Source organism: Oryx dammah, unplaced genomic scaffold (genome assembly GCF_014754425.2).
Source record: "Oryx dammah isolate SB20612 unplaced genomic scaffold, SCBI_Odam_1.1 HiC_scaffold_27, whole genome shotgun sequence".
Classification (NCBI taxonomy): domain Eukaryota; kingdom Metazoa; phylum Chordata; class Mammalia; order Artiodactyla; family Bovidae; genus Oryx; species Oryx dammah.
Window position 1 is genome coordinate 662,385 of NW_024070211.1, and position 27,627 is coordinate 690,011.

The window sequence follows — 27,627 nt, forward strand, 5'->3', positions numbered from 1 at the left end:
GCAGCTGATGCTAAGATCGCACAGATGAGGGAAGCATCACAGAAGAGCCCTGCGGTGAGTGAGCTGGAGGGGTTACTGGGAGGCAGAGGAAGGGAGCAGGTGGGAGGCGTCTGAGAGGAGAAAGGCAGCCTTTGAGATGCCCTTGGGGGTGGCAGAGGTGGGCAGCGAGGAGACGAGATACTTGCATTGCCAAACGCATGGAGGTAGGACCCTATGCAGTTCCAGGAGAAGTTTCTTTATGCCCTGCAGAGCTGGAAGGGCAGAGTCAGGCTCAGCTTAGTACTGTTGTCAACAACAAACGGAACGATTAATGAGCAGGCGCCCGAGGGCCACAACGTGTAACTAGAACAGCATGGATAGGGCGCTTGATCAAAAGGCACAAAATGAACCGAGGAGCCAGCGAAGCTGGGGCTCAGGATGGCGCCTCACGCAGGACACGGTGCTCAGTTAGGTCTTGGTTATAAACACAGCTCTCTGAGGGCGGGTTGCCTTAGTGGTTACGACTTCCACAGTCAGAGAGATGCGGGTTCAAGTACCTCTTTGGCTTTCAAGCTGCAAAACCCCAGGGAATTCACTTAACCTTCCTGAGTCTCAGTTTATTCATCTGTTAAATGGGAGACAGTAACACTTATGCCATAAAGTGCTTGCAAGATAAAATCAAGAACTGAGGTAAGCTTGGTAACCAAGGGTAATGACCGGTAACACAGCTGGGACCCGCTGGTATTACTGTTATGAGAACCTGTGAATGTATTGGCAGACCCTTTACTGAAAAACTCACGACCTTCTTGTTGAATGGTTTAGGAATAGAAGGCAAAGAAAAAAACACCTCACCTCCCTTTCTGTGGGTGGGCCCGAGAAATGAGGAAGACAGGCTGAGACGTGTCCCAAGGGGTTTGTCACAGGTCAGTGCGATAGGCGGCATCCTTCTCATGCAGAAAAGACACGCACCCTGTGTCCCAGCCACCGAGGAGGTCCAGCGGGCTCTGCCTCATTAAAGGAAACTCTCCCCCAGGGACCCAGGGCCTCCCATGACCACGAGTCCCAGGCTCCACTTGAACTGATGCTGGGAAAGCGATCTCAGGCCACGAAGCTGACTTGTCTTTCCAGAAAGCTCTGGAACTTTCCCACGGCTCAGGGCTGCATGTGGGCTCCCCCTGGGCCTGGGAGGGTGGGGCTCTGGCAGGGGAGCTGGGTGGGGTACAAGGACGCGTTTTGGCCCATCTGAGTGTAGTCTTTCTGACTGTGGCCCACAGTACCTCAGGCCAGCTCTGGGCAGATCGATCACTCGGTGGGAACAATCAGCCACTGTCCCTGGAGCCTCCTTCCCCGTCTCCCATCCCCAGCTGGACGCAGGCCTGCCTCCGCGTGGCCAGCTCCCCCTGCAGGAACCAACAATGCCCCTCTATGGCGCGGCCCACGCGCCTCGGGCTGGCCCTGCCAGCCACCCTGACCTCTCCTTAGCCCCAGGCTTTGGCCCGCAGGCTGGCACGTGGCATCACCCCTCCGGTCAGTGTGGAGTCATTCCACCTCCAAGGAGACTCTGATAGTGTGATCAACTGTCCTGGTTTGCCTGAGATTGAGGGGCTTTTCAGAATGAGGGATTTTTAGTGCAAAAACCAGGAAAGTCCTGGGCAAACTGGGACAAGCTGGTCACTGCAGCCCTGTAGAGAAAGGTGAAGTGCTGACCTCTGAGATCTGAGGGCAGAATCCGAGGCTGGGGTACACACTCCTGGGTCTTCCTAACAGCACTGGGGACGCCTGTCCACGTCAATGACTATAATTAACGATCACAATAACAGCCCCTGAAAGAAGCAGTTGTGATCCACGGGGAGCGTTCCATGGACCAGCTGCTGAGTGCTGACATGTTTCTTATTTGATCTCTGTTGCCAGGGGGACAGTCAGGCCTCTCCTTAGCCACGAGTGACCTCCCACACGAGGTACCCAAGGCCTGGCCTGCTGAGACTTGCCCACACCCAGGATCTGAACCCCCTGGGCTCCAGAACAGCCTCTCAGGGTCTCTGAGCCCCCAGCCCAGCCCCTGGCAGTTGGGTACATGAGTGACACGTGACATTCGTGTAACACCACACAGCCTCACCCACAGTGCACTTGGAGTTTGACAGAGACCTCAAGGTGTCGCACAAAAGGAAAAAGAGGACACCGTGCTGACGAATCCCTCTCAGCCTGCTCCTCGGTGCCGAGTGTTCACCTGGGGCTTCGGTTCTGGGGGAGATGGACTCTCCCGGGCTCATCGCTGCGTCAGTGAGGCCGTGCCCCTTTGCAGGATGGCAGCCTGCTAACACAGCCTGGGGAAGGTGGCGCAGCAAAGTGCTCCCAGTGGCGGCTCCTGTCTGCTCGGGGCCCAGCTCTGAAGGCTGGGCGGGGGACGGACGTAATCACGAGCCAGACCTCAGCCTACCGCCACCCTCGGAAAGGCCTCCAGGTCAAGGCCGGGGGCCACCGGTAGCAGCAGGCTGAGCGTCACAATGTGACCTCGGGGGCTGCCCGTACCCCTCCTGCCCGGCCAGCAGCCCCACCCGCTGTGGTAACCCTGGCCTGGATGGGGTAAATAGCAATGGCTCGGGCCCCCTGGGGCAGTGGAGCTGGCCTGACTGGGGACCTTCCAGCCCGTGGCGGTCATTGCCTGATCCCGGGGCAGATCAGCAGGAGAACGGGCTTCAGGTGGCAGCTGTCAACTGCGGTCCTGGCGGAACCCCTCCCGGAGGTGAGGGCCCAGGGTCACCGGGACCTGCCCCGGTTCTGAGTGGGCCTGTTCTGGGAGGTAGGTTCCAGAGCTAGGAGACCCCAGGCTCCCGGAGAGACAGGCATGAAGGGCAGCTCCATCCCGCACCATGGCAAATCACGAACTATTTTGCTGAGAGAGCTTTTTAACACATAAGTCAGAGCTCGACAGTAGCTTTCTTGAAAGCCTGCAATGGCTTCCGGCTGCGCTTAGAGTCAGTCCAAGCCCTCTCTCTGCCCTGGCCCTGCCCAGTCCGCTGACCTTGACTCCGACACAATCCTTGCTGCGGCCTGCTGTCTGCTCCCCTAGTGCTCCAACCCGGCTCCCTCTGCTTGTGACACTCTTCCCTCAGCTCAGGAATGGCTGATTCTTTCTCATTGTCGAGAGACCTGGGCTCGATCCCGGGGTTGGGAAGATCCCCTGGAGGAGGGCATGGTAAACCTCTCCAGTATTGTTGCCTGGGAAATCCCCATGGACAGGGGAGCCTGGTGGGCTGCAGAGGGCCGGACACGACTGAGCACTCAGCACTTCTCATGGCTGGTTTGGGTCTCGACTCACACGTCGCCCGCTTGGAGACACCCCCCGACCCTCGAGGCCAGTGGCTCCTGCCTCCACCTGCTGTCCCCTACTACTTGCTCTGTGTCCTTGCCTCGTCAAGCTCCCCGTGACGTCTCCCTCACAGACTGTCCCCTCCCTGAGGGCAGAGTGCTGACCCAGGGATCCCACGGAGGGACTCAATAGCCAACCACAGAAGGCATGAGACAGAGCGGGCAGCTGCGGGCATTAGCCCCTTGCAGAAGCATGTTTCCCGCACAGGAGGCCCCGGACACCCTGTCCTTGGCAAGAGGAGCAGGGGTCTACTCCTCGAGGGTGCGCACAGCGTCATCAGGGGCTCTTTCGAAGTCGGGGTGGCGGGTCCAGTGGCTGAGACTCCATGCTCCCACTGCAGGGGGCCCGGGATTGATCCCTGGTCAGGGAACCAGAGGCCACATGAGCCCACGTGAGCCCACGAGCCCACGTGCCGCAACTAACGATCCCCCATGCTGCAATGAAGACCTGGCGTGCCCAAAAAACAGTTGGGGCAGTTTTTCATTTTCAGAAAGTCCGAGAAACACCTGGCCGGGGAGAGGGTGGGTCCCTGCCTCAGGCGTCAGGAAGGAGACAGGAGTCTGCGAAGGATGACTCACAAAGCCCTTCCTGCCCAGGCTCACGCTGCGCGCCTCCAGCCCTGTGACTGTCACCGCTGACTCCTTGAGGGCAGAGAGGTCGCGCCCTTGGGGCCCTGACTTCACAGGGCCGCGGTGACCCTGGATGACGGTCGGCCCATTACCAAGAGGTCAGTCCTGGACGGCTCCAGCCACCTGCCCCCGTGATGACTAAGGGGCCCTGGGGAGCCTTAGAGGGTGAAGCATGCTCCCCAAGGGGCAGGAGCTGCTGGAGGGTGGGCTGGGGACACTCACTCTCCACGTAGAACACGCCCACTTTGTCCGAGTCCGACATGGAGATGTAGAGGACGATCTCGTAGCCGGCGGGGAGGTGCTCGGGGCCTTTGGTCCGCAGGATCATCTGGGACATGTCCTTCAGGTCTGGGGGCGGAGGCAAGAGGAGGTTGGAACTGAGAGAACCGCTCTGGGGCATGGGGGGACCGGATGACGGTACTCCGGAGGGAGCCAGACGACTAATCTCACAGACACTGCTGCGCGTCTCACATGAAGGTCGGTAAGAGAGTCAATCCTGAGACGGCTCCTCTCAAGAATTTGTTTTCTATTTCTTTAATTGTGTACCTATATGAGATGATGGATGTTTACTAAACTTCTTGTGATACTCCCTTCATGATGGATGGGAATCAAATCACTGTGCGGTGTGCCTTAAACTTACATACTGCTGTATGTCAATCATATCTCAATTCAAAAAGAAAAACAAAGGAGAACTGTGGCTGGAATGTTGGCCTGTTACTTTATAAGCAGGACAAAGCAAACCCCAAACATATATATTATGGAAACTATAGAAAAGTATAAAAAGGAATTGCTATCTCCAATACCACAGATGACCTCCCAGAACACTCTGGAACATCCTCCTGCTCCGTTTTTTAACATATGTGCAGCTTCGTAAAAAGCGTGGTTCCAACCCAACCGAACGGTAATGATAGTTTCGCCATCTGTTCTTAGCAAGAGTGGATACCTGAGTCCGATCCTTAGGAGAGCCAAGGTCACACCGGCCTCCTACTTTGCCCAAGACTTGGCGTGAATGTCCCCACTGCCCCTCCCTGCCCCTCCTCACAGCCCCGAGTGCAGACCCCGCACACCTTCCTTGCTGTAGACCTTCTCATCACTGCAGTCCTCCTGGGGCAACCAGGGTGTGTCTCGGTCGCAGTTTACCAGCAGGATGGCGCCCTGGCCCTCAGGGCCCCAGGTCCAGGATGCCTGCATCGGCAAGGAGAGAGAGCAACACTGTGGTCTCTACTTCTGCAGATGTTCCCAACCTCAGTGCAGACCCCACAGGACACTGGGGAGACGGCCCAGGGTGAGATCCAAGAGCGGCCATGGGGGCAGCTGAGACCTGGCAAACACGAGTCCTACGTCTGATGCCTGGAGAGAGTCAGGGCTAGCACCAAAGGCAGGTTCAGGCTGGGGACAGACAGTGGCAGAGAGACAGATACAGAAGGCTGACGCGGGCAGTATGAGCCTCACATCTGGCGTGCCTGGAGCAGGGTGGGGGAGGCAGGGTCCAGAGAAATGGACAGGCAGACCTTTTATGACAGGCTCTAAGGTAGAGGGACGGCAACACAGGCCTGACTGCAGACCACACTACGAAGCTACGGTAACCAAAGCAGCACAGCGAGGGCATGAAGACAGACACACAGACGAGCGGAGCGGAGCCGAGAGCCGGAAGTGAGGTCACACTTACACCGGCCACCGGTCCACAGCAAGGGAGGCAAGACTACACAGGGAAAATGACAGCTTCTTCCACAGATCGTGTCGGGCAAACCTGGACAGCTACGTGCAGAAGAATCAAACTGGGCTTCTTTCTTACAAATACCACACACAGCAATAAGTGTAGAATAAAGACTTAAAGGTAAGCTCCGAAACCATGAAACTTCTAGAAGAAAACACAAGCAGTGTGCAACATCAGTCTTAGTAGCAGTGTTTTTTTGGATCTGTCTCCTCAGGCAAGTGCAACACAAGCAGAAACAAACAAACAGGACCACATCAAACTGAAAAGCTTGTGCTCAACACAGGAAGCTGTCAGCAAAGTAAAACAGCTGCTTGCTGAACGCGAAAAGGCTTTTGCAACAGATATATCCGATCACCCAAAATACACAAAGAACTCATACAACTCAAGGTCAAAAAACAACCTGATTTTTAAAATGGACAGCGAAGCTAGGTAGACATTCTTTCCAAAGAAGACATACAAAGGGGGACAGATACGTGAAAAGATGCTCAATACCTCTAATCATCCGGGAAATACAAATCAAAACCACAATGAAATGCCTCACATCTGTCAGAACGGCTATCACAAAAAAAGACAACAAATAATAAACACTGGCGAGGATGCGGAATAAAGGGGACCCTTATGCACTGTTGGTAGGAACATAAATTGGTGCAGCTACTACGGGGAAAAGTATGGAGATTCCTCCAAAGAATTAAAAATAGAACTTCCATATGACCCAGAAACTCCACTCTTGGGTCTTTATCTGAAGAAAATAAAAACACAAATTAGAAAAGATGTATGTATTCCTATGTGATTGCATTGTTATTTGCAATAGCCCAGATGTGGAAGGAATTTAAGTGCCCATCAATAAGGAACGGACAATGAAGATGCGGTACCCGCACTCAATGGAACAGTACTCAGCTACAAAAAAAGAGAAATCTTGCCATTTGCAACAACGTGGATAAACCGAAGTGAAGTAAGTCAGAGAGAGACAAATCCTGCTACATATTACAAATGAAAGCTGTGAAGAGAGTGAATCTTAAGTGTTTTCATCAGAAGGAAAACTTTCTTGTTTTCCATTTCTAAAGACTGAGGGCAGGAGGAGCAGGGGGCGACAGAGGATGAGCTGGTTGGATGGCGTCATCCACACAGTGGACGTGGGTTTGAGGAAAACTCCAGGAGCTGGTGAAGGACAGGGGGCCTGGCGGGCTGCAGTGCATGGGGTCCCAAAGAGTCAGACAGGGCTGAGTGACGGAGCAACAGCAACTCTGTATCTACATGAGAGGGTGGATTTACAGAGTCCAACCAGTAGGCTGTGTGCCACCGAGCAACTGAAGGCACGCGCGGCAACTACTGAGCCCGCGCACCGCAGCTGAGAGTCCGCGCGCCGTAATGAAAGATCCCACATGGTGTAACGGAGATCCCGAGGGCTGCCACTAAGACTCGACGCAGCCTAAGCAAAGAAACAAAGCCATTCTGCTGTATACCTTGAACATACACGCTGATATACGTCAATTATACCTCAATACACTGGAGGGGAAAAGAGGCACCCAGCGGGGCTCAGGGCTCTTGGGTGAACGGATACCCGGCCATTTTCAAACTTGCTCTGAGTGCTCCAAGAGGGACCTGTAAGGGGATCCCTTTTCAAGACTGCAGCCAGAGCGATATTAGGACAAACTCCAACCGGATCGCGTTGCTTCCCTGCTTCACGCCTTGTCAGGGGCCCCTGTTGACTCGGGATGAAGCTCCCGGCCCTCACTGCGGGCTGTGGGCCCCCGTGAGCCCTGCCCACCTCGGCCTCTCTTTCCGTCTGCCTCCCCCTCGCTGGCCGCCTCGCGGCTCCCAGAAGACTCCAAGCTCGGGCCTTTGCGCGCTGCTCCCTCTGCTTGGAAAGCGGCCCTGTCTCGCTTCACCTGGCCAAGCCCACTCCTCCTTCCTCCTGGAAGCCTCTCTGATATTCCAGACCAAGGCAGCTTTCCCTGGGTTCACACTTACGACACTGTACGCATTCCTTCTGGGGCGGACTCAGGACAACTGTGCTGAACCCGCCGCCAGAGGCACTCTTCATGCACCGTGCCCCCCATCGCCCTGGACCGCAGGCGCCCGACGGCAGCGGCTGCTGTCTCTCCTGCTCCGGCCTCCCCAGGCCTGACCCAGTCCTGAAACATGAGAGAGGCTGAAAAAATATGTATGGGACGAGTCAAAACAACAACGAGGTACCTCACACTGGTTAGAACGGCCATCATTAAAAAGTCTGCAAGTCATAAATGCAGGAGAGGGTGTGGATAAAAGGGAACTGTTGGTGGGAATGTAAACCTTTCTCCACTGTGGAGAAAAGGGCGGAGGTTCCTCAAATAGCTAGGAATAGAGTTGCCGCATGGTCCAGCAGTCCCATACTTGGAGATATTCCCACACAAAACCGTGACATGAAAAGATATCCGCTCCACAATGTTCACAGCAGCACCAGTCACGGTCGCCAAGACACGGAAACAACCTCCCTGTCCCTCAGCGACGAACGGCGAGGGTGCGGAGCGTGCGCGCGAGGGAAAACGGGGGTGGTGCGTGCGCGCAGGGGAATACGGGTGCGTGTGCGCCCGAGGGAATACGGGTGCGCGTGCGCCCGAGGGAATACGGGTGCGCGTGCGCCCGAGGGAATACGGGTGCGGAGCGTGCGCGCGAGGGAAAACGGGGGTGGTGCGTGCACGCAGGGGAATACGGGTGCGCGTGCGCCCGAGGGAATACGGGTGCGGAGCGGGCACGCGAGGGAATACGGGGGTGGTGTGTGCACGCGAGGGAATACGGGTGCGCGTGCGCCCGAGGGAATACGGGGGTGGTGCGTGTGCGCGAGGGAACACGGGTGTAGAGCGTGCGCGCGACAGAATATGACTCAGCCACCAAAAAGAATGGCACGCGCCGTCTGCAGTGACATGGATGACTTAGAAAGTGTCATACGAAGGGAAGTAAGTCAGAAACAGAAAGACAAATAGCAGTGACACCATGTACATGTGGAATCTAAAATACGACACAAATGAACACATCTACAAAACGAGAGCAGACTCCCAGATATAGAGAGCGGCTTGTGGTTGCCCAGGTGGCGGGGAGGGAAGGACCGGGAGCCTGGGAGTTGCAAACGTGAACTAGTACATACAGGGCGGCTAAACAACAAGGCCCTACTGCTTAGCACAGGGAGCTGTGTTCGTCTCCTGTGAGAAGCTGTAATGGAACAGAACATGAAAAAGAATACATGGGTAGATCTGAGTTACTTAGCACAAATGAACACAACACTGTAAATCAACCATACTTCAATAAAGGTAAAAAATATTTATGAGATGAATGAGGAGCACAATTAAACTGCTCTGGCCCAGATGAAGGAAGTCAGGGCAAGTCCAGGCCCACAGGGGCTGGGTGAGCCCCGAGCTCCTTGGGGAAGCAGGATGCCTCAGGGGCTGCCCTGCGGTCTGCCGTCGTGTGGCCGCAGATGCTGAGCACAGATCTGTGGGGCTGACTCGGCCTCAGGAAGGCAGGGCTGGACGGACGCCCCTCCCAACCAGGAACCTTGGGGAGCGGGCTCCCCTACAGCCCCGAGGAACCCCCAGAGGTGCGTGGAGAGTTTGGAGCTGGCTGCCAGGCCCCAGGCTTCTCACTGGGCTGTATTTACTTACTTTTTAAAGTATTCATCTCCATATAATTGAAACCAGCATACAGGTTGTTATTATAAAAGTAGTGTATGCCCATGGCAAACATCTAAGTGCTCTAGAAGAGCAGAAGATAGAAAATAGAAGCCAGGATGTGCACAGAGCGAAACCAGCGGAACTTAAAAATGGGGTTGAGATTCACTCTACCATATATAAACTAAAGAGCCAGTGGGGCTTTGCTGTGTGACTCAGGGAACTCACACCAGGGCTAGAGAGGTGGGATGGGGTGGGAGGTGGGAGGGAGGTTCAGGAGGGAGGGGATATATCTATACCCGTGGCTGACTCATGTTGATGTATGGCAGAAGCCAACACGTTACTGTAAAGCCATTATCCTTCAATTAAAAATAGACTAAAAGCAAAACGGGGGCGAGGAAAATGACGTGGAGAGCACAATGCCGTCTGCACAAGTTAAAAATACACACATCCTAACCACACCGCTGTTTCGCAACAATCACAAGAACGGAAAGTGACACATTAAAACCATTCAAGTGGTCCTTTGCAGGGGAGCAGAATGGGAGTGAGGAATGCAGGATCGAGGAGAAGAAATGAGTGAGTGAACAAATGTGCTCAGTCGTGTCTGACTCTTTGTGACCCCTTGACTGCAGCCCGCCAGGCTCCTCTGTCCATGGGATTCTCCAGGCAAGAATACTGGAGTGGGCTGCCATGCCCTCCTCCAGGGGATCTTCCCGACCCAGGGACTGAACCCGGGTCTCCCGCGTGGCAGGCGGATTCTTTACCGTCTGAGCCACCAGGGAGGCCCGGATGGGCAAATAAACAAATACACAAAACCAGGAAGAGGGTGTGCGCGCATCATTAGCGATGGCACGCCTGGAATCGGGAATGGTTACTGGAATCTTCTGCTCCTGATGGCCAAAAAGACCCCAAAAAGGCCAAACAATAAGAGGAAATGCTTTGGCGGCACTTGCTCTGTGGCAGAACGTTCATCCTTTACACCAACTGCATGAACTGGGTGTCCCCACCCTCTGGATGGGCCACTGAGACTTGGGGACCAGCTCCGTGGCTGTTCCTCTAAGGAGCTTGCCCCTAGGTGGGCTCTGTCAATGGTGTGTGTGTCTGGGAACTTGTTTTCTCATCTGTAAAGTGCGAGTTGTTGGAGTTTGCTGGGAGGACCGTGGCTGCCTGCAGGCCCCAGCCTGGGGCCCTGGCCCCGGAAGCCCCCCATTCAGGGCCGCCTGCCCTGGGGGTGAGGTACCTTTCTTGGGTTGTTCTTCTCCACCACGCCGTCGCGGTCTGCGTCCACATCCAGGGAGATCTCTGGGGACAGACACGTGGGTGAGCTGCTGGGCTGGCCAGAGAGGGTGGGGTGGGGGCAGGAGGGGGACCTATGGGGTTAGGGTGCAGCTCACCCGAGGGAAGAGCTGTGCTGAGGCCACCTTAGCCAACCCCCTGCCTCAACACTGCACTGCTGGATGGAGACACGAGCGGACACCGTGAAGACTGCGAAACGCGTGAAGGGGCTGTCAGGTGGGTCTGGGGTCTCCCGCCCCCTTGCTGCTCCTCTACAGCTCTGGGTGGTGGATCTCGGAGTTCAGAGAGGTTGAGGCGTGTGCCCAGGGCACAAGGTCACAGGTCACATGAGGAGACCTGAAGCATGCACCGTGTCTGGTGTGAATCAAAGCTCAGAAGCTGGAAGCTTTCACGGGACTCCCTGCCGGTCTTCCTGTCCTGTCCTTTCCTGGTGGGTGTATACGCGCGTTTGTGTGTTTCTCTTCCAGAACCCCGGGGGGTCTAGACCCCACCTCTAAGGACTGAGGGTTTTACTTTGGGTGGGAAACTGGATCGTCAGCTCCTCTTGATCTGACTGTGCCCAAGAGGCCAAGCCGCCAGACAGAGGATCCAGGATGAGGTCCTCGCTGTCTCTCCTCTGGGGGAGGGACCTTCTCTGTTCACAGGCCTGCTGTGGGGACTACGTGAGGAGGTGAAATGAGCTCAAAGTTCAGCATCAGATCAGACAGGACTGAGCTTGAACCGTGGTTCCGCCTTGTAAGCTGTGTGGCGCTGGGCAGCTTAGACAGCTTCTCTGAGCCCCGGTCACTCTACCTGAAAAATGAGGTGCTTTCCCATTAGATGAGTTGCCCTGATTGCAACGGTGGGCACTGCTGACGTCCTGAGCCAGACTGTTGCTGCTGTTGTCGTTGTGGGTCTACCCTGTGCATTGCAGGGTGTTAGCCACATCCCTGGCTTCTACCCTCCGGATGCCCGTAACATCCCCCTAGCTGAGACAACCAAAAGGTCTCCAGATATTGCCAAAGGTCCCCCGGGGGCAACATGGCCCCCTGAGTTGGAGATAGAGAGGGTGAGGCAGGGGAATTGTTGGGAAGGTGGTAGCAGGGACACGCGGAGCGAGGCGAGCTGGGTCCAGGTTGCGGACGGCCCGTGGGCTCGGCCTTAGGTCGAGCACGACTTGGACGGAGGTTGGAGCTGGGTGAGAACGACCGGGTTTCTGGTCGGTCCCGCTGGCAGCCGAGCTGTCTCCCTGGAGGGGCAGCGTGCCTCCTCTCTCTTAGGTCAGGGATTATATGGAGGGCCTCCCTTTGCCCACAGCCCAATTCCCTCCTCACCCTGAATGCGGCTCTTCCAGGTCTGGAAGGAGGTAGGAAGGGGGTTCTAAGGGCACCGAGTCCTTGGGAGAGGGAGGCAGTCTCTCCGCTTCTGCAGCCCCACGTTAGGTGCTGTAGGAAATAATTATATAAACTCCTCCCATTGATCCCATTCACACACCAAATCACTACTGAGAATCGACTGGGCTCTAGGCCCCACACATGGGGAGCAGAGCAGGCAATCGGCCCACAGTGCCTGCTCCCAAGGAGCCCCCAGTCTTATGTGGGTGTGGTTAGTCGTTCATTCGTGTCCAACTCTGCGACCCCATGGACTGTACACCACAGCCTCCTCTGTCCACGGGATTCTCCAGGCAAGAATACTGGAGTGGGGAGCCTATCCCTTCTCCAGGGGATCTTCCTGACCCAGGGATCAAACCTGGATCTCCCGCATTGACAGGTGGATTCTTTACTGTCTGAGCAACCAGAGGAAGTCCTATGAGATAAATATTATTGTTTCCACTTTATAAGCAAGCACACTCAGACTTGGAGATGTCACTTGTCGGCACACTGGGCTGATGATCTGGGGGGCTGGTTCGGGATAAGACTTCTAGGGAGAAAGCGGAGAAGGCGGCCCCTCCAGCTACTGCTAGAGATGGAAGGCTCAGAAGGACCAATACTGATACTGGCTCCCAGACGCCACGGACTTTCCAGCGGGACACTCTCAGGGAATGCTGCTGCTTGGGGAGGTAGCCTTCCTGAAGCTTCTCCCAGGGGACCTGCTGCAGAGCCAGCCCCCTCCAGGAATCACTCTTTGCTTTTCAAGGTAACAATCTCTCCTGGGTGTGCAGTTCTTTTTGGACAGAGCACCTCCCACGGGTGTTTTCCCTTCAGTCACCACCCTCCCAGCCATCCTTCCATAAACAGGAGGAAGCGAGGCAGCCAGCAGGGCAGTAGCCATGAAGAGCCCAGACAGTGCAGAGCCAGGGGTCGCCCTCGGGTCTGACTCCAGACCCCTGCCCTTGGCTGTTTCCTCCACAGTCTCAGGCTGACCTCCATCCTGGGTTGTTTCCAAAACTGAAGCCCGCCTTCCAAGACCCAGGACTCACTCCTCTAGAGGTCGTTCCCAGAGGAGGGGCCAACTCCTCACCCTGGCGACCCTGTGGCTTTGGTCTCCAGGCTGCAAGGTGCCACCGCATCACGGCTCCTGTGGTCCATGAAAGCAGTGGCCACAGGAGAGAAATCAGGAGCGTTTCCCTGCGCTTCATTATGGACTTTTCATTATTCTGGGCCGCACTGCGTGGCTTGCGAGCTCTTAGTTCCCTGACCAGGGATGGAACCCGCGCTGTGCGCCAAGTCCTAACCACCAGAACGCCAGGGGACTCCCCGTTATGAATTTCTTACATTAAATTTTTGTTATCAATTTTATCAAAAAGAGTACCAAACAGCTTCTAAAAAAACCCAGGGGTTCTTTGTTTAGCCTGTCCCCTCACCGCCTGAGGCAAGCTCTATAATACCAAATAATATGCCTATTATTTTTTCCTCGGTTTATTCAATTGGGACAAATTTCACTGACTTCCCATAAAATCACATTATCGGGCTCCCTTATCGTCCATCTCCTGACATCCCATGGTGCTTCACACCTTCTCTCTTGTGACTCTTGACAAAACTTCATGGTCAGTTGGAACGGCCTCCTTACCCCTCCGCCCTCCTTCGGAAACTCCCCCAAGTTACAAGCCATTCCTCGAGGACTTCTCCCCTTCAAAGCTTCCCTCAAGGTCCAGTTTAACTGGATTCCAATGGGATGCTCCCGAGGGAATGGGAACAGGCTTGCGGGCCCGCCCAGGGCTCTGCCTCCTGAAGCAGCTCTGTCTTCCCTGGGGAAGGAGAGGCGGCATTTGTTTCAGGGCCTCTGGGCTCCAGACATTTCCCGGAGGCTCCAAATCCTGTCTCAGCTCCCCAGAATAGCCCCAAAGTGTCAGGTGGCACCCAGGGTGTGGGGCAGATTAAGTGGAAATGTCATCAGGACTGGGCTCAAGGCAGCCTGCCCCGGGGAATCAAGACACCGGCCTCAGCTTCTGCACGAGCGCTTTGGCGGCCGCCAGCCCCTGGACGGTGGCGGGGCGCCAGGCCTTCTTGGCTGACGGGGCAGCTTGGGGTGTGGCAGGGAGGGGACTGTCCCCGACAGTCACCGAGGGTGGTTTTCCTGGGTCTGGGAGGAGATGCAAGGAACGAGGGCCTTAGGTTGATGCAAAAAGTCCTCCAGGGTCACGTCCACGTGCTCCTCCCTTTGCAGGATCTCGGCAAAGAGGGTGAAGCTATGTCTCTCTCCACCATCTTCCCCTCGAATCCCCTTAACAGCGGGGACGTTGCAAATCAGCCCTACCCAGGGGCTCGGAGGATCTCCGGGATCAATGAGCTCGAAACTCACTTTATAGCCTCGAAAAAGTGAGGTCCAGGGTACTCCCTGGTGGGCCAGTGATAGGACTCTGTGCTTTCACGACCAAGGGCCTGGGTTTGATCCCTGGTTGGGGAACTAAAGCCCCACAAGCCAAGTGGCACAGTCCCCCCTCCTCCCCCCAAAAGTGAGGTCTACAGGGACAGGGCATATCACAGGTTTTTGGCGAGACTGGGACCGAGAACCACAGCCTGATTTGACCAAGGGCATCATGATTTTGTTCTCAGTACCAGGAGGAAGACTGAGGCACCGTAAGGTTCTTCGGCATCACACAGGCAGAGAGAAAATGGGCTGCCCCATGCCCCAAGAGGAAGGGACAAAAGCAAAGAGCATTACCTGAGCACCTAGCCCCTGCCAGGCCTAGGGATGCCCCATCCCACTGAACCCCTATAAACACTGTGCAAGAGTACACTGGAAACCCATTCTACAGAAGAGGAAACTGAGGCTTAGCAGAATGGTGGTCATAATGTGGCTGGAGGGGAGAGAGCCAGAACTTAGACCTATTGTATTTCTGTCCACTCTGAGGCCAAGGTTCTTTCTACCCAGTGCGGACTCAGGACAGAAGTAGGGTGAGATGGACACTAATACATCCCTGGGGGACAGTCCCACCATCCTGGGTCATTAAAAGCATTCTTGCCTCTGAGCCACCACCCCCAAATGATCCTTGGGCAGATCTCTGAGGGAAGACAAGACCTGGATGGGTCAGATAGACCAGTGGATGGGTCTCAAGGGAAACCTAGTTTTTACCAGGCTCCCTGGTGAAACATAAGTTCAGTGGGGGTGAGTTTTTCATAAAGTTTTATTTCTGCAATGTGAATGACTGTCTTCTGTTTTGAGATTCAGTTCAGTTCAGTGGCATCCGAACTCTTTGCGACCCCATGAATTGCAGCACGCCAGGCCTCCCTGTCCATCACCAACTTCGGAGTTTACTCAAACTCATGTCTGTCGAGTCGGTGATGCCATCCAGCCATCTCATCCTCGGTCGTCCCCTTCTCCTCCTGCCCCCAATCCCTCCCAGCATCAAGGTCTTTTCCAATGAGTCAGCTCTTCCCATCTGGTGACCAAAGTACTGGAGTTTCAGCTTTAGCATCAGTCCTTCCAAAGAAATCCCAGGGTTGATCTCCTTCAGAATGGACTGGTTGGATCTCCTTGCAGTCCAAGGGACTCTCAAGAGTCTTCTCCAGCACCACAGTTCAAAAGCATCAATTCTTTGGTGCTCAGTTTTCTTCACAGTCCAACTCTCACATCCATACATGACCACTGGATAAACCATAGCCTTGACTAGACAGACATTTGTTGACAAAGTAATGTCTTTGCTTTTCAATATGCTGTCTAGGTTGGTCATAATTTTCCTTCCAAGAAGTTAGCATCTTTTAATTTCACGGCTGCAGTCACCATCTGCAATGATTTTGGAGCCCAGAAAAATAAAGTCTGACCCTGTTTCCACTGCTTCCCCATCTATTTGCCATGAAGTGATGGGACCAGATGCCATGATCTTCGTTTTCTGAATGTTGAGCTTTAAGCCAACTTTTTCACTCTCCTCTTTCACTTTCATCAAGAGGCTTTTTAGTTCCTCTTCACTTTCTGCCATAAGGGTGGTGTCATCTGCATATCTGAGGTTATTGATATTTCTCCCGGCAATCTTGATTCCAACTTGTGCTTCTTCCAGCCCAGCGTTTCTCATGATGTACTCTGCATATAAGTTAAATAAGCAGGGTGACAATATACAGCCTTGACATACTCCTTTTCCTATTTGGAACCAGTCTGTTGTTCCATGTCCAGGTCTAACTGTTGCTTCCTGACCTGCATAGATTTCTCAAGAGGCAGGTCAGGTGGTCTGATATTCCCATCTGTTTCAGAATTTTCCACAGTTTATTGTGACCCACACAAAGGCTTTGGCATATTCAATAAAACAGAAATAGATATTTTTCTGGAATTGTCTTGCCTTTTCCATGATCCAGTGGATGTTGGCAATTTGATCTCTGGTTCCTCTGCCTTTTTAAAAAAGCTTGAACATCTGGAAGTTCCCGGTTCACGTTTTGCTGAAGCCTGGCTTGGAGACTTTTGAGCATTACTTTACTAGTGTGTGAGATGAGTGCAATTGTGTGGTAGTTTGAGATTGTGCCTTGCCTAGTTTTTAGGTGCTAACATGTTAACAAGATGGTGATGATCGATGGTAAATTCCTTTATTAATGTCTGTTTTTCTCTTTGGCCAACCTTCAAAATCGTTAGGTTTACCAACTTGGTGGGGAAAGGAGGGGCCTTTTTACTGACCCATGGAGCCTAAATATCTGGAATTTGTGGCAGTTAAAGAAATATCTCTTCAGTGAGAGCGTCAGCACCCTGGAAGGACGAGCCTGGTCATTCATCACGTACTCGGTATCTTCTGCCCAGTCTCAGCCCTATGGCGCCCTCACTTGCCTCCTGGCTCTTGTTGTTTAGTCGCTAAGTCAGGTCCGACTCTGTGACACCACGGACTGTAGTCTGCCAGCCTCCTCTGTCCATGGGTTTCCCAGGCAAGCATACTAGAGTGGGTTGCCATTTCCTCCTCCCGGAGATCTTCCCAACAACCCAGGGACTGAACCCGTGTCAGCTGCATTGGCAGGCAGACTGTCCCTGAAGGACCAGGGAAGCCACGCCGGCCTCCTCACAGTGTTACTACAGCACGCATCCTGGGCCCGCGCCGGCCTCCTCACAGCGTCACTGTGCTGCCTGTCCTGGGCCCGCACCTGCCTCTTAACAGTGTTACTACACCATCCGTCCTGCGCCCGCGCCGGCCTCCTCACAGCGTCATTACACCGCCTGCCCGGGGCCACTGTGTTTTGTGGGAGTCTCATCAGTGGCATCGTCAGCCCCCTGGCAGCTCCCTCCTCTGCCAGGCTTCGGGCCGCTGCCCGTCCCGCTAATGTCCTCAAGTGTCCTTGCCTCTGTGGGGTTGGGTTTCCTAGGGACGGTCACCTGAGACTGGGGCACCGTGTACCCGTGAGGCTCACACGTGCCAGCCCTCAGCTGCAGCACTGGAAGCTTCGGTTTCGTCTCCCGAGGCCCCCCCTGCCACGTAGTCCTGAGGACCGGCCGGGCACTCACTCCCTCAATGCGGAAAGAGGGGCAGGTGACTGGCAGTCAAGCCCATTCGGGAATCAGCTCAGAAGTGGGAGAGCAATGCTACCGAGCCTGTTTGGGGCTAAAAGCACAGGGTTGGAGAAGGAAGGGCTGGCTTGGGAACTAGTTGTTTTGTGGGGGGATTTCTGAGCCCCTCCCCCGGGAGAATATGACATAATTGAAACGGCCGGGTGTCCCGTAGACCACTTTCTGGTGTGTGGCCCCAGGCAAACCTTGGTTTTCTCATCTGTAAAATGGGGACTATAATAGCATGTCCTCTTAGACTAGATGTGAGAACTGAGCTCACGATAGCTAAACCACCTTGCGCTGGAGCCTGGCACACTGTCGGAGCTCAGTAAACGCCACCTTGGCGCCAAAGTCCTGGACACAGAGCAGCTGTTCAGCAAATAGACATCACTGTTATTTTCAATGCCCTCAGGACATAGCTGAGGCTCAGGAACAGGCAGCTTACCTTCCCCTGACCTGTCGCCACTCTGTCAGTGTTAAACTAAGGACTCACTGAAATGTCCCCCTGGCTGGAACATTATAGGAGCTAGACTGAAAAGACAAGTAATGCCTCCGCTGCAGAAGAGCCCAGGGAGTGCAGCCCCAGAACCTCGCATCCCACGTGCCCTGGCATCCGGGGGAGGGCAGTGCGGCGCAAACGGGAAGAACCCGCAAAGGAATGAGCCTGAGCTCTGGACCCAACCGGCACTGTGTTGCTGTGTGACTTTGAACCAGGTCCCTAGCCTCTCTGGGCCTCAATGTCTGGGCTAGGACGAGGTGGGTTAAGGACCCAGGCTGCATCTTTGCACCCTGAGGTCTGGGTCTGGGGAAGGCAGGGGTGTAGCTGGGGCTAGGAAGGACAGTGCAGGCTTTGTAGACAGGCTATTCTCCTCTCGACAAGGGAGGTCTTCTCCGGGCTGCAGGGCAGAGACGGGGGAGGAGCAGCCTTGGCTATTTCTCCCCACAGTCCATAGAGCCTGCAACGGGGATTGTGACAGCCAGCTGAGTTGCTGGAGGACCAAGGCATGCCTCCCCCCGCAGCACCCCCCAGGCCTGCATTATTAGAGGTAGCTCCGAGTGCCAGGCAGGCAGCACTGAGAACAGCCCAAGCACCTGGGAAGGGCAGCAGCGCCAGCCCCTGGGGAACAAAGGCACCCAGGCCGGAGCCACGCAGACTCACCGATGGCCGTGAGGAAGAGCCCAGCCTGGTCGACCGGCGTGATCCCCTCCTCCTCATAGTAGCTGACGGTGACCTTGACGGGGGTGGGGGCGGCACACGGGGAGGGAGAGAACAGAGGTCACAGGTCACAGGCAGGAAGACCTGCAGGGACCAGCTCACAGTCTGTCAAGCTGATCTGCTCTAACCAGCTGGACCCTCTCCTCCAGGAAGTGCTCTTGGCTTGGTGGGCTCTCTCAGAATATCCAACTAGACAGGGGGCTCCCCTCTCTCAGAGGGCAGCCAGGGTGTCGTCTGCTATTTGGCCCCCGGTGCGTCCTGCTGCCGGTCCCCACTTCTACCGGGGTGTGTATCTAGCTCCCACTCGGCAACGATGGCGCTTAGGCTGTCCTCACTGGACTGACACAGGACACGTGTGATGTTCATGTGAATAACTAGAGAGCCCAGGGAAGAGAGGGTCTAGTCCCGGCTCTACCTCTTGCGCCTGGAAACCCAGCATCCCGTCTGATACACGATGAAACCAAGGACATTCGTGGCCGTCGCTTCCAGTAGTCTAAGAGTCTGTGCTAAGAGTCCCGTGACATTAACCTGCCATGAATTCCTCCTTCTGTGGCTGTAGCCATGAGCTGATTTACTGAGCGCTTAAAAAGTGGCTAGTTTGAACTGAGATGGGGTACAGGTGTGAAACGCACAGGAGATATAGACTCGGCATGGAAAAAACCTTGGTCTTGTTTTTTATATTGATATCACGTTGAAATGACAGCATCTGGATATATGGAGTTAAGTAAAAAATATCATCAAAATTAAGTCCATCTATTTCTTTTTGCTCTTTTATTTACTTACTTATCACCATGCCATGCAGTATAGGGGAACCTTATTAACAGTTCCCTGACCAGGGATCACACCCACGAGCCCTGCACAGGCCGTGTGGAGTCCTAACCACTGGACCACCGGGGAGGTCTCGCTTTTTGCTCTTTTAATGTGGTTGTGGAAAAACTGAAACCTGAGTGTGTGGCCCATGCTCGGCTTTTCCTGCCCGCGAGGATCCCGCCCGTCCTGATACCGGCCTGGCCCCCGGCCCCAGGCCCGTGCACGGTACCTTGTCGCTGCTGGCCTCGGGGCTCGCCTGGCTCATGGTAAGCCGCAGCGTGGTGCTGGGCGACAGGGGCCAGCGCTGCTTGCCGTTGGTGGCCACCTCCTCAGCCTGCCCGTCGCACACCACCTCCACCCGCACGCGCTCCGAGTGCTTCAGGCTGAAGGTCTGGGCCCCCGCAGGGGCCGCGCTGCAGGGAGAGAGGAGGCCGTGTCACAGGGACTCCTGGGTGGGCAGGACGAGGGCCTTCAGGAAGAGACCCCTGGGGCGGGGGGGCAAGGCTGCAGGGCTCCCCAGGCTGCCGGGTCTCCCAGAGGACTCAGCATTACGGTAATCACCCAGTAGTGAAGAGGGCACTGGCTCAAAATACAGATTCCTTCAGTGTGGGAGGGATAAATTAGGAGGTTGAGAGGGACTGATACAGACTACTACACATGAAACAGGTAAGCAACAAGGACCTACCGAAGCGCACAGGGGACAATAATAACCTATAACAGAGATCCAACACCCGCCGGGTCATCGACAAAGCAAGAGAGCGCCAGAAACACATCTACCCCTGCTTTAGTGACCATGCCAAAGCCTTTGACTGTGTGGATCACAATAAACTGTGGAAAATTCTCAAAGAGATGGGAATACCAGACCACCTGACCTGCCTCTTGAGAAACCTATATGCACGTCAGGAAGCAACAGTTAGAAGTGGACATGGAACAACAGATTGGTTCCAAATAGGAAAGGGAGTACGTCAAGGCTGTATATTGTCACCCTGCTTATTTAACTTATATGCAGAGTACATCATGAGAAATGCTGGGCTCGAAGAAGCACAAGCTGGAATCAAGATTGCCAGGAGAAATATCAATAACCTCAGATATGCAGATGACACCACCCTTATGGCAGAAAGTGAAGAGGAACTAAAAAGCCTCTTGATGAAAGTGAAAGAGGAGAGTGAAAAAGTTGGCTTAAAGCTCAACATTCAGAAAACAAAGACCATGGCATCTGGTCCCATCACTTCATGGCAAATAGATGGGGAAGCAGTGGAAACAGTGTCAGACTTTATTTTTCTGGGCTCCAAAATCACTGCAGATGGTGACTGCAGCCATGAAATTAAAAGACGCTTACTTCTTGGAAGGAAAGTTATGAACGTAGACAGCATATTGAAAAGCAGAGACATTATTTTGTCAACAAAGGTCCATCTAGTCAAGGCTATGGTTTTTCCAGTGGTCATATATGGATGTGAGAGCTGGACTGTGAAGAAAGCTGAGGGCCGAAGAATTGATGCTTCTGAACTGTGATGTTGGAGAAGACTCTTGAGAGTCCCTTGGACTGCAAGGAGATCCAACCAGTCCATCCTAAAGGAGATCAGCCCTGAATATTCATTGGAGGGACTGATGCAGAAGCTGAAACTCCAATCCTTTGGCCACCTGATGCAAAGAGCTGACTCATTTGAAAAGACCCTGATGCTGGGAAAGATTGAGGGCAGGAGGAGAAGGGGACGACAAAGGATGAGATGGTTGGATGACATCACCGACTCAATGGACATGGGTTTGGGTAGACTCCGGGAGTTGGTGATGGACAGGGAGGCCTGGTGTGCTGCGGTTCATGGGGTCGAAAAGAGTCAGACAGGACTGAGCGACTGAACTGAATGGAAAGAATCTGAAAAAGAGTATACATGTATACGGCTTCCCAGGTGGTGCTAGTGGTGAAGAGTCCACCTTCCAGGGCAGGAGACATGGATTTGACCCCTGATCTGGGAAGATCCCACATGCCAAGGAGCAACTAAGGTCGTGCACCGTGACTGCTGAGCCCAGGCTCCAGAACCAGGAGCCAAACTACCGAGCCCTCGCGCCCAGGGCCTGTGCGCCACAGCAGAAGCACTGCAGTGAGAAGACCATGCACCTCGGCGAAGCGTGGCCCCACTCGCTGCAGCCAGAGAAGAGCCCAAGCAGCAACGAGGACCCGTCACTGCCAAAGATAAATAAGTGAAAAGAAACATACCGGTTCCCTGGGCTAATCTTGCACCCACTGATTCAGAATGTTCCAGGTTGGGGCCTGGGGAATCCGCTTTTATTTTTTAAAATAGTAGGCTTTGTTTTTAAAGCAGTATTAGGTTTACAGAACAGTTGATCGGATAGTATCGAGGGTTCCCATATACCCCTTCTCCTCTACGTAGTTTCCCATATTACGAATATCTTGCATTCGTGTGACACATTTGTTATAATTGATGAAGCAACATTGATGTCCTATCATCGACTCGAGTCCATAGTTTACTCTGTACTGTAGTCTCACGAGCTTTGTCAAATGCTGTGTCAAGTATACACGTTTTTGGCACAAAATCGTTCCTCCGCCTTAAAAATCCCCTGTACTCCACCTAGTCATCCCTCCTGGGGACCTGAATCCTTAACAAGGGATTTCTGATGGGCAACCAGCTTGGAAGCCACCTGCTACTGTAAGGGTAGAGGTCTGAGGCTCAGACAGAAGACCAAGTTTGCAGCAAAGACAGTTTGCTGGGCCTAGAACTCTTGTCTCCCAAGCCCTGTTCAGGGTCTGAGCTGAAGACCAGGGGAGCTCGGCTGCCAGCGAGGAGGCAGGCTTCCAGGTGCTGGGTTTGCACACAGACGGAGCCGTTAACCAGGAGCTTAACGGGCAGGGGTGGGCTCTTCACAAAGACGCCTCCTTTTCGCCGCAGCTTTCACAGCTTGGAATTCTCTTCGAGAGTCATTCCTCGGGGTTCCAGAGGAGTTTTCTACTGAATGGGAAATAGTCTTAGAATTCTTGAGAAGCCATCAAGATTTCAAGGCGGGAAAATAACTGGTTTGAGCTGGTTGCTGTGGACTAAAAGAGTCTTCCCAAATTCAGGCATTGAAGCCCTAACCCCCGATGTGATCATCGTTGAACATTAGATGAAGTCAGGAGAGTAACGTCTAAGCGATAGGGCTTGTCTCCTCGTAAGAAGAGGCAGAGAGAGTGCGGTCTCCCTTCGCAGGCACCGAGGATGGGCCGCATGAGCCCACAGCTGGAAGGCCCTGGGTGCAGACCAGGGTGACAGCCAGGCTGGTGCTCTGATCTCAGACTCTAGCCGAGGGACCTGGGAGAGATAAACGTTTGTTTTTAAGCCACTGAGCCCATGGTGTTTTGTTTCGGCAGCTCAAGCAGATTAAGACTCCGACTTACAGGGTGCTAACAGGAAGGACTGGGAGGCAGAGGAGGAAGGCGCCCAGGGCTGACGGTTTCGCTAAATCTCCAGCCCACGGTCTGAAGGTTCCCCAAAGCTCAGGAGGGCTCAGAGGGATTTAAGCGGATTCTCGTGGGGTTTAGGACGAAGATATAGGTGCAAGTGTCTGCCTCACAGGCACAGCTGTCCCGAAGGCCTGGTGCTCTCAGGCTCTCCACTATGATCGGGCATCAGGACCATCAGCGGGTACTGTTTAAACCTTCGCTTTCTTTTAACGGCTACAGATTTGTGGGTGCCATTCTCAGAGAGTCCAGCTGGCATGACGAAGTGCGCCTGGGGCAGTGGCCAGGGATGAATGAGAGCTTCGGAACAGCGGTCCTCAGAGTTCAGGAGCAGCAGCTGCAGCAGTAGAACCATTACCTGGAGGACTTGTCACAGCCTGGGTGTCTGGCCCCTTCTCAGCATTTCCGATTCTGGTTTTCAAAGAGGCAGAGGAACCAGAGATCAAATTGCCAACGTTCACTGGATCATGGAGAAAGCAAGGGATTTCCAGAAAAACATCTACATCTGCCTCATTGACTACATGAAAGCCTTTAACTGCATGGATCACAATAAACTGTGGAAAATTCTTAAAAAGATGGGAATACCAGCCCATCCTATCTGTCTCCTGAGAAACCTGTATGCAGGTCAAGAAGCAACAGTTAGAACTGGACATGGAACAACAAATTGGTTCAAAATTGGGAAAGAAGCCTGTATACTGTCACTCTGCATATTTAACTTATATGCAGAGTACCTCATGCAAAATGCCAGATTGGATGAAGCACATGCTGGAATCAAGATTACAGGGAGAAATATCAACAACCTCAGATATGCAGATGATACCACTCTAACTGCAAAAAGTGAAGAGGAACTAAAGAGCCTCCTGATGAGGGTGAGAGAGGAGAGTGAAAAGGTTGGCTTAAAACTCAACATTCAAAAAATGAAGATCATGGCACCTGGTTCCATCACTTCATCGCAAATAGAAGAATAAAAAGTGGATGACAGGACAGATTTTATTTTCTGGGCTCCAAAATCACTGCAGATGGTGACTGCAGCCATGAAACTCAAAGATGCTTGCTTCTGGGAAGGAAGGCTATGATGAACCTAGACAGCATACTAAACCAGAGATATCACTTTGCTGACAAAGGTCTGTCTAGTCAAAGGTATGGTTTTTCCAGTAGTCATGCATGGATGTGAGAGCTGGACCATAAAGAAAGCTGAGTGCTGAAGGATTGATGCTTTTGAGCTATGTTGCTGGAGAAGACTCTTGAGAGTCCCTTGGGCAGCAAGGAGATCCAACCAGTCCATCCTAAGGGAAATCAACCCTGAATATTCACTGGAGGGACTGATGCTGAAGCTGAAATTCCAGTACTTTGGCCACCTGATGCGAAGAGCTGATTCATCTGAAAAGACCCTGATGCTGGGAAAGATTGAGGGCGGGAGGAGACGGGGACAACAGAGGATGAGGTAGGTATGTTGTAGCACTGACTCAGTGGAATTTGAGCAAATTCTGGGAGGTAGCGAAGGACAGAGAAGTACAACGCGCTGTGGCCCAGGAGATCGCAGGGACTCGACAAAACTTGGTAACTGAACACACGGCTTGAAGTGGGGCCTGAGAACCTGCATTTCCATCATGTTTCTAGGAACTGTTGGTACTGCTGGCCCACGGCCCACAGCTGGAGAACCACTGGTCTAGACGCGCAGCAGTGCACTCTGGCACTCAGAGTCCTGGGATAGGATGGCCAAGGCCGTGAGCGGGAGTTTGCAGGGACCACCAGGCAGGGCCTCGTTGAGCCAGGCCACAGGCTGTGAGAGTTACCGGTGAAGACTACTGTGTTCCCAGGCACTGTCAGGAGAGAGCACCAAGGGCTGGGCAGCCCCATGCCCAGGGCTGGAAAAGGAGATGGAAAAACAAGTTCCAGAATCACCGTTTCTCGTCTGTCTTCTTCCAAACCACTCAGCCCATCATGGAGACGCTTGGCTGTAGTCTGCTGCGGCACAGAGTCTGGGCAGAAGGCAGAAGCCCTGGCTGGGGGATATGTGCCAGAAACCTGGGTTCAACCCCTTTTGCCACTGACGCGCTGAGGGGGCCTCGAGTGTGCCCCTTGCCCCTTCGGAGCGCCCACCTGTCAACCCATAAGAGGAAGGATGCTCACCCATCCCTCCTGTCCCACGGGCCTGTCTTTCCCTCCGCAGGGCGGGGTGCGGCTCCTGTTGCCACCGGATGTCTGTCTCCTCTGGATTGTAAGACCCCGAGGGCAAGGTCTGCTCTCCTCCAGAGCCTAGCACAGGGCTGAGCACATCACACCCACTCAGCAGAAGGGGTGGAGCTGAGCAGGACACACTTCCCTGGTCACTCAGACAGTAAAGAATCTGCCTGCAATGCAGGAGACCTGGGTTTGATCCCTGGGTCAGGAAGATCCCCTGGCGAAGGAAATGGCAACCCTCTCCGGTATCCTTGCCTGGAAAATTCCATGGAGAGAGGAACCTGGTGGGCTACAGTCCATGGGGTCACAAAGAGTTGGACGTGACTGAGTGACTAACATTTTCACACATTCTGAGCAGTGAACCTTTTAGATGTGCCAGCCTGGAAATCCCAAAAGGAGGTGTGGGTACCCATGAGATACTTTTAGATGGCACATGGATGCATAATTTAACTGATAAAGGCTTGGCGTTTATCGTAATGATATAACATCTCCACTTAAAGTTATAAGAAAAATAAGAGATGGTTTAAAGATAAATTTTAAGTCAATGATACTAGAGTTAGAATATGCTTTTGGTAAAAATCATGGGAGTCTGGGTAGCTGTACGCTCAGGTCTAGCAAATATCACTCTAGTGCAAGCCCTGGGTTTGACCATAAACCTGCTGGGTGGCCTGGGGTGAAGCACTTGTCCTCTCTGTTTCATCAAGAGTAAAGTGAAAGAAGGGGACCAGGACAAGGGTGGCTGGAGTCTGGGGAGCGCAGAGGGGCAGGTCTGGACAAAGGGGTGGCGAGGGGGGTGCTGACCAGCCGGGGATCTCTCCGCCAGATGTCCACCCCCGTAGCCAGCGCCACTGGCATTTCATCTTGTCCTACAGATTGGGTTTCTGCATACAACTCTATAAAAAATTTGCTTTGTAAACTCACAGGGCAGGATGATCTTTTAGGGCCCAACTCTGACAATGGTTGCTCTGAGTGCTCCCCACCTCCTTCATCCCTCTGAGCCAGTGAGAAACTAGAGGAGGCCCCAGAGGCTCGGGGGTTAATACCCCACCTACACTGGGGCTCGAGAGCCCCACACCCTCCGGTCCCAGCCCTGCTCTGAGCTGAGCAAACAGCTACTCTTGGAGTGGCCCTGGCAGGAGCAACAAAGGCACCCACTGTTCCCTGCGGAGCCTGCTGGCTGCCTCCCTCCCCAGGAAGAGCCTCTTAGAATCCCCTGCAGAAACCCAAGAGCCAGGGGCTGTGGGCATGTCACTTCTCCCTGGAGGCTGCAGGGCGGGGCGCGGGGGTTATGGAGGGGCCAGAGCAGGGGTCGCGGCGGCCATGACTTCCGGCTTACGGGAAAGAGGCTAAAGCCACGTGGACAGAAGCACAGGCGGGGGCCACGTCGGCACTGCCTATCATATCCCAGCACCCAGGGCACGGCCACGCTCGATGTATATATTTCAGGAGTAAATGAATGGACCCACCCTTCTTTCCAAACTGTTTTCTCAGAGTGATTCAAAAAAAAGGGAAAGAAATCAGGTTACTTGCCTGCTGGAAAATACTCAGTGGCTCTTCAGTGACCACCAACAGCAAAATTCAAACGCTGGTGCCTGGTACTCACCCAGTGGTACTCAGCCACCGCGTCTCAAACTGACTCCCCGCCTCACTGCCTACAACGTCCCCACCGTCCCAACTCCCGGCACCGTCTCATCTCACCACGCGCTTTGCATGTGCCGGTCCTTCTACCTGTAATCCTTTCCCCCGACTTCTCTGCCTGGCAACTCATCCTTACTGGATGACTCAACTCAACTGATGTGGCTCCATCCATGCTTATTTTCCCTGGTGGCAGCTCACCTTCCTGGAGGCAGAGAGAGTATTTTCTTTCACTTTCGGCACCTAGCTTAGCACAGGCGCACGGTAAGGGACTGGAAGAGAGGACTTGCGTGTGTGGCCATTCACGTGGCAGTATTTACTGAGGACTTTTTACGCGTCAGGCGTGTGCTAGGTCCTGGGATAGGGCAAAATAGGAAATATGGTCCTGGGGCCATGGAGCAAATACTCTGGTGGAAAAGAAAAAGGCTCTTGATTGCACAGTTATGACAACAGCTGTGAAAACTGCTCTAAAGGAGAAGTATGGGGTTCCACAAGGTCCTGGTCTGGAGGTCGAGAAAGGATTCCTGGAAGACGTGGCATTTCAGTTGAAGTTTTAATTTTACACTCTAAATTACAGCTTAGAGTTTGTTAGATCAGTGGTTCTTAAATTTGAATTGCACTGGCCCCACATGAAAGGCCTGTTAAAATACAGATTGTCAGGCTACCCCCAGAGTTTCTGACTCAGCAGACTGGGGAAGGTGCCTGGGAATGTGCATTTCTTCCCCACAACCTTACTGGAGAACTGACAGATAGAATGGCATATATTTAAAGAGAATAAACGGAAGACGTGATACACATACACTGTGAGTGGCAACTG

At 53.8% G+C, this 27,627-nt stretch overlaps 1 protein-coding gene across 1 annotated transcript in view; it reads right to left on the minus strand.

Moving 5' to 3' along the window:
- Positions 1 to 27,627, minus strand: part of PADI2 (peptidyl arginine deiminase 2) — a 55,463-nt gene that overhangs the window by 18,046 nt on the left and 9,790 nt on the right. Inside the window, exons 2-6 of the mRNA XM_040229399.1 lie at positions 19,767 to 19,950; positions 18,671 to 18,743; positions 10,580 to 10,641; positions 5,046 to 5,163; positions 4,201 to 4,326 (exon numbers count right to left, since the gene is read on the minus strand). Of these exons, the coding sequence (XP_040085333.1) occupies positions 4,201 to 4,326; positions 5,046 to 5,163; positions 10,580 to 10,641; positions 18,671 to 18,743; positions 19,767 to 19,950 (563 nt within the window). The remainder of the gene's footprint in view (positions 1 to 4,200; positions 4,327 to 5,045; positions 5,164 to 10,579; positions 10,642 to 18,670; positions 18,744 to 19,766; positions 19,951 to 27,627) is intronic.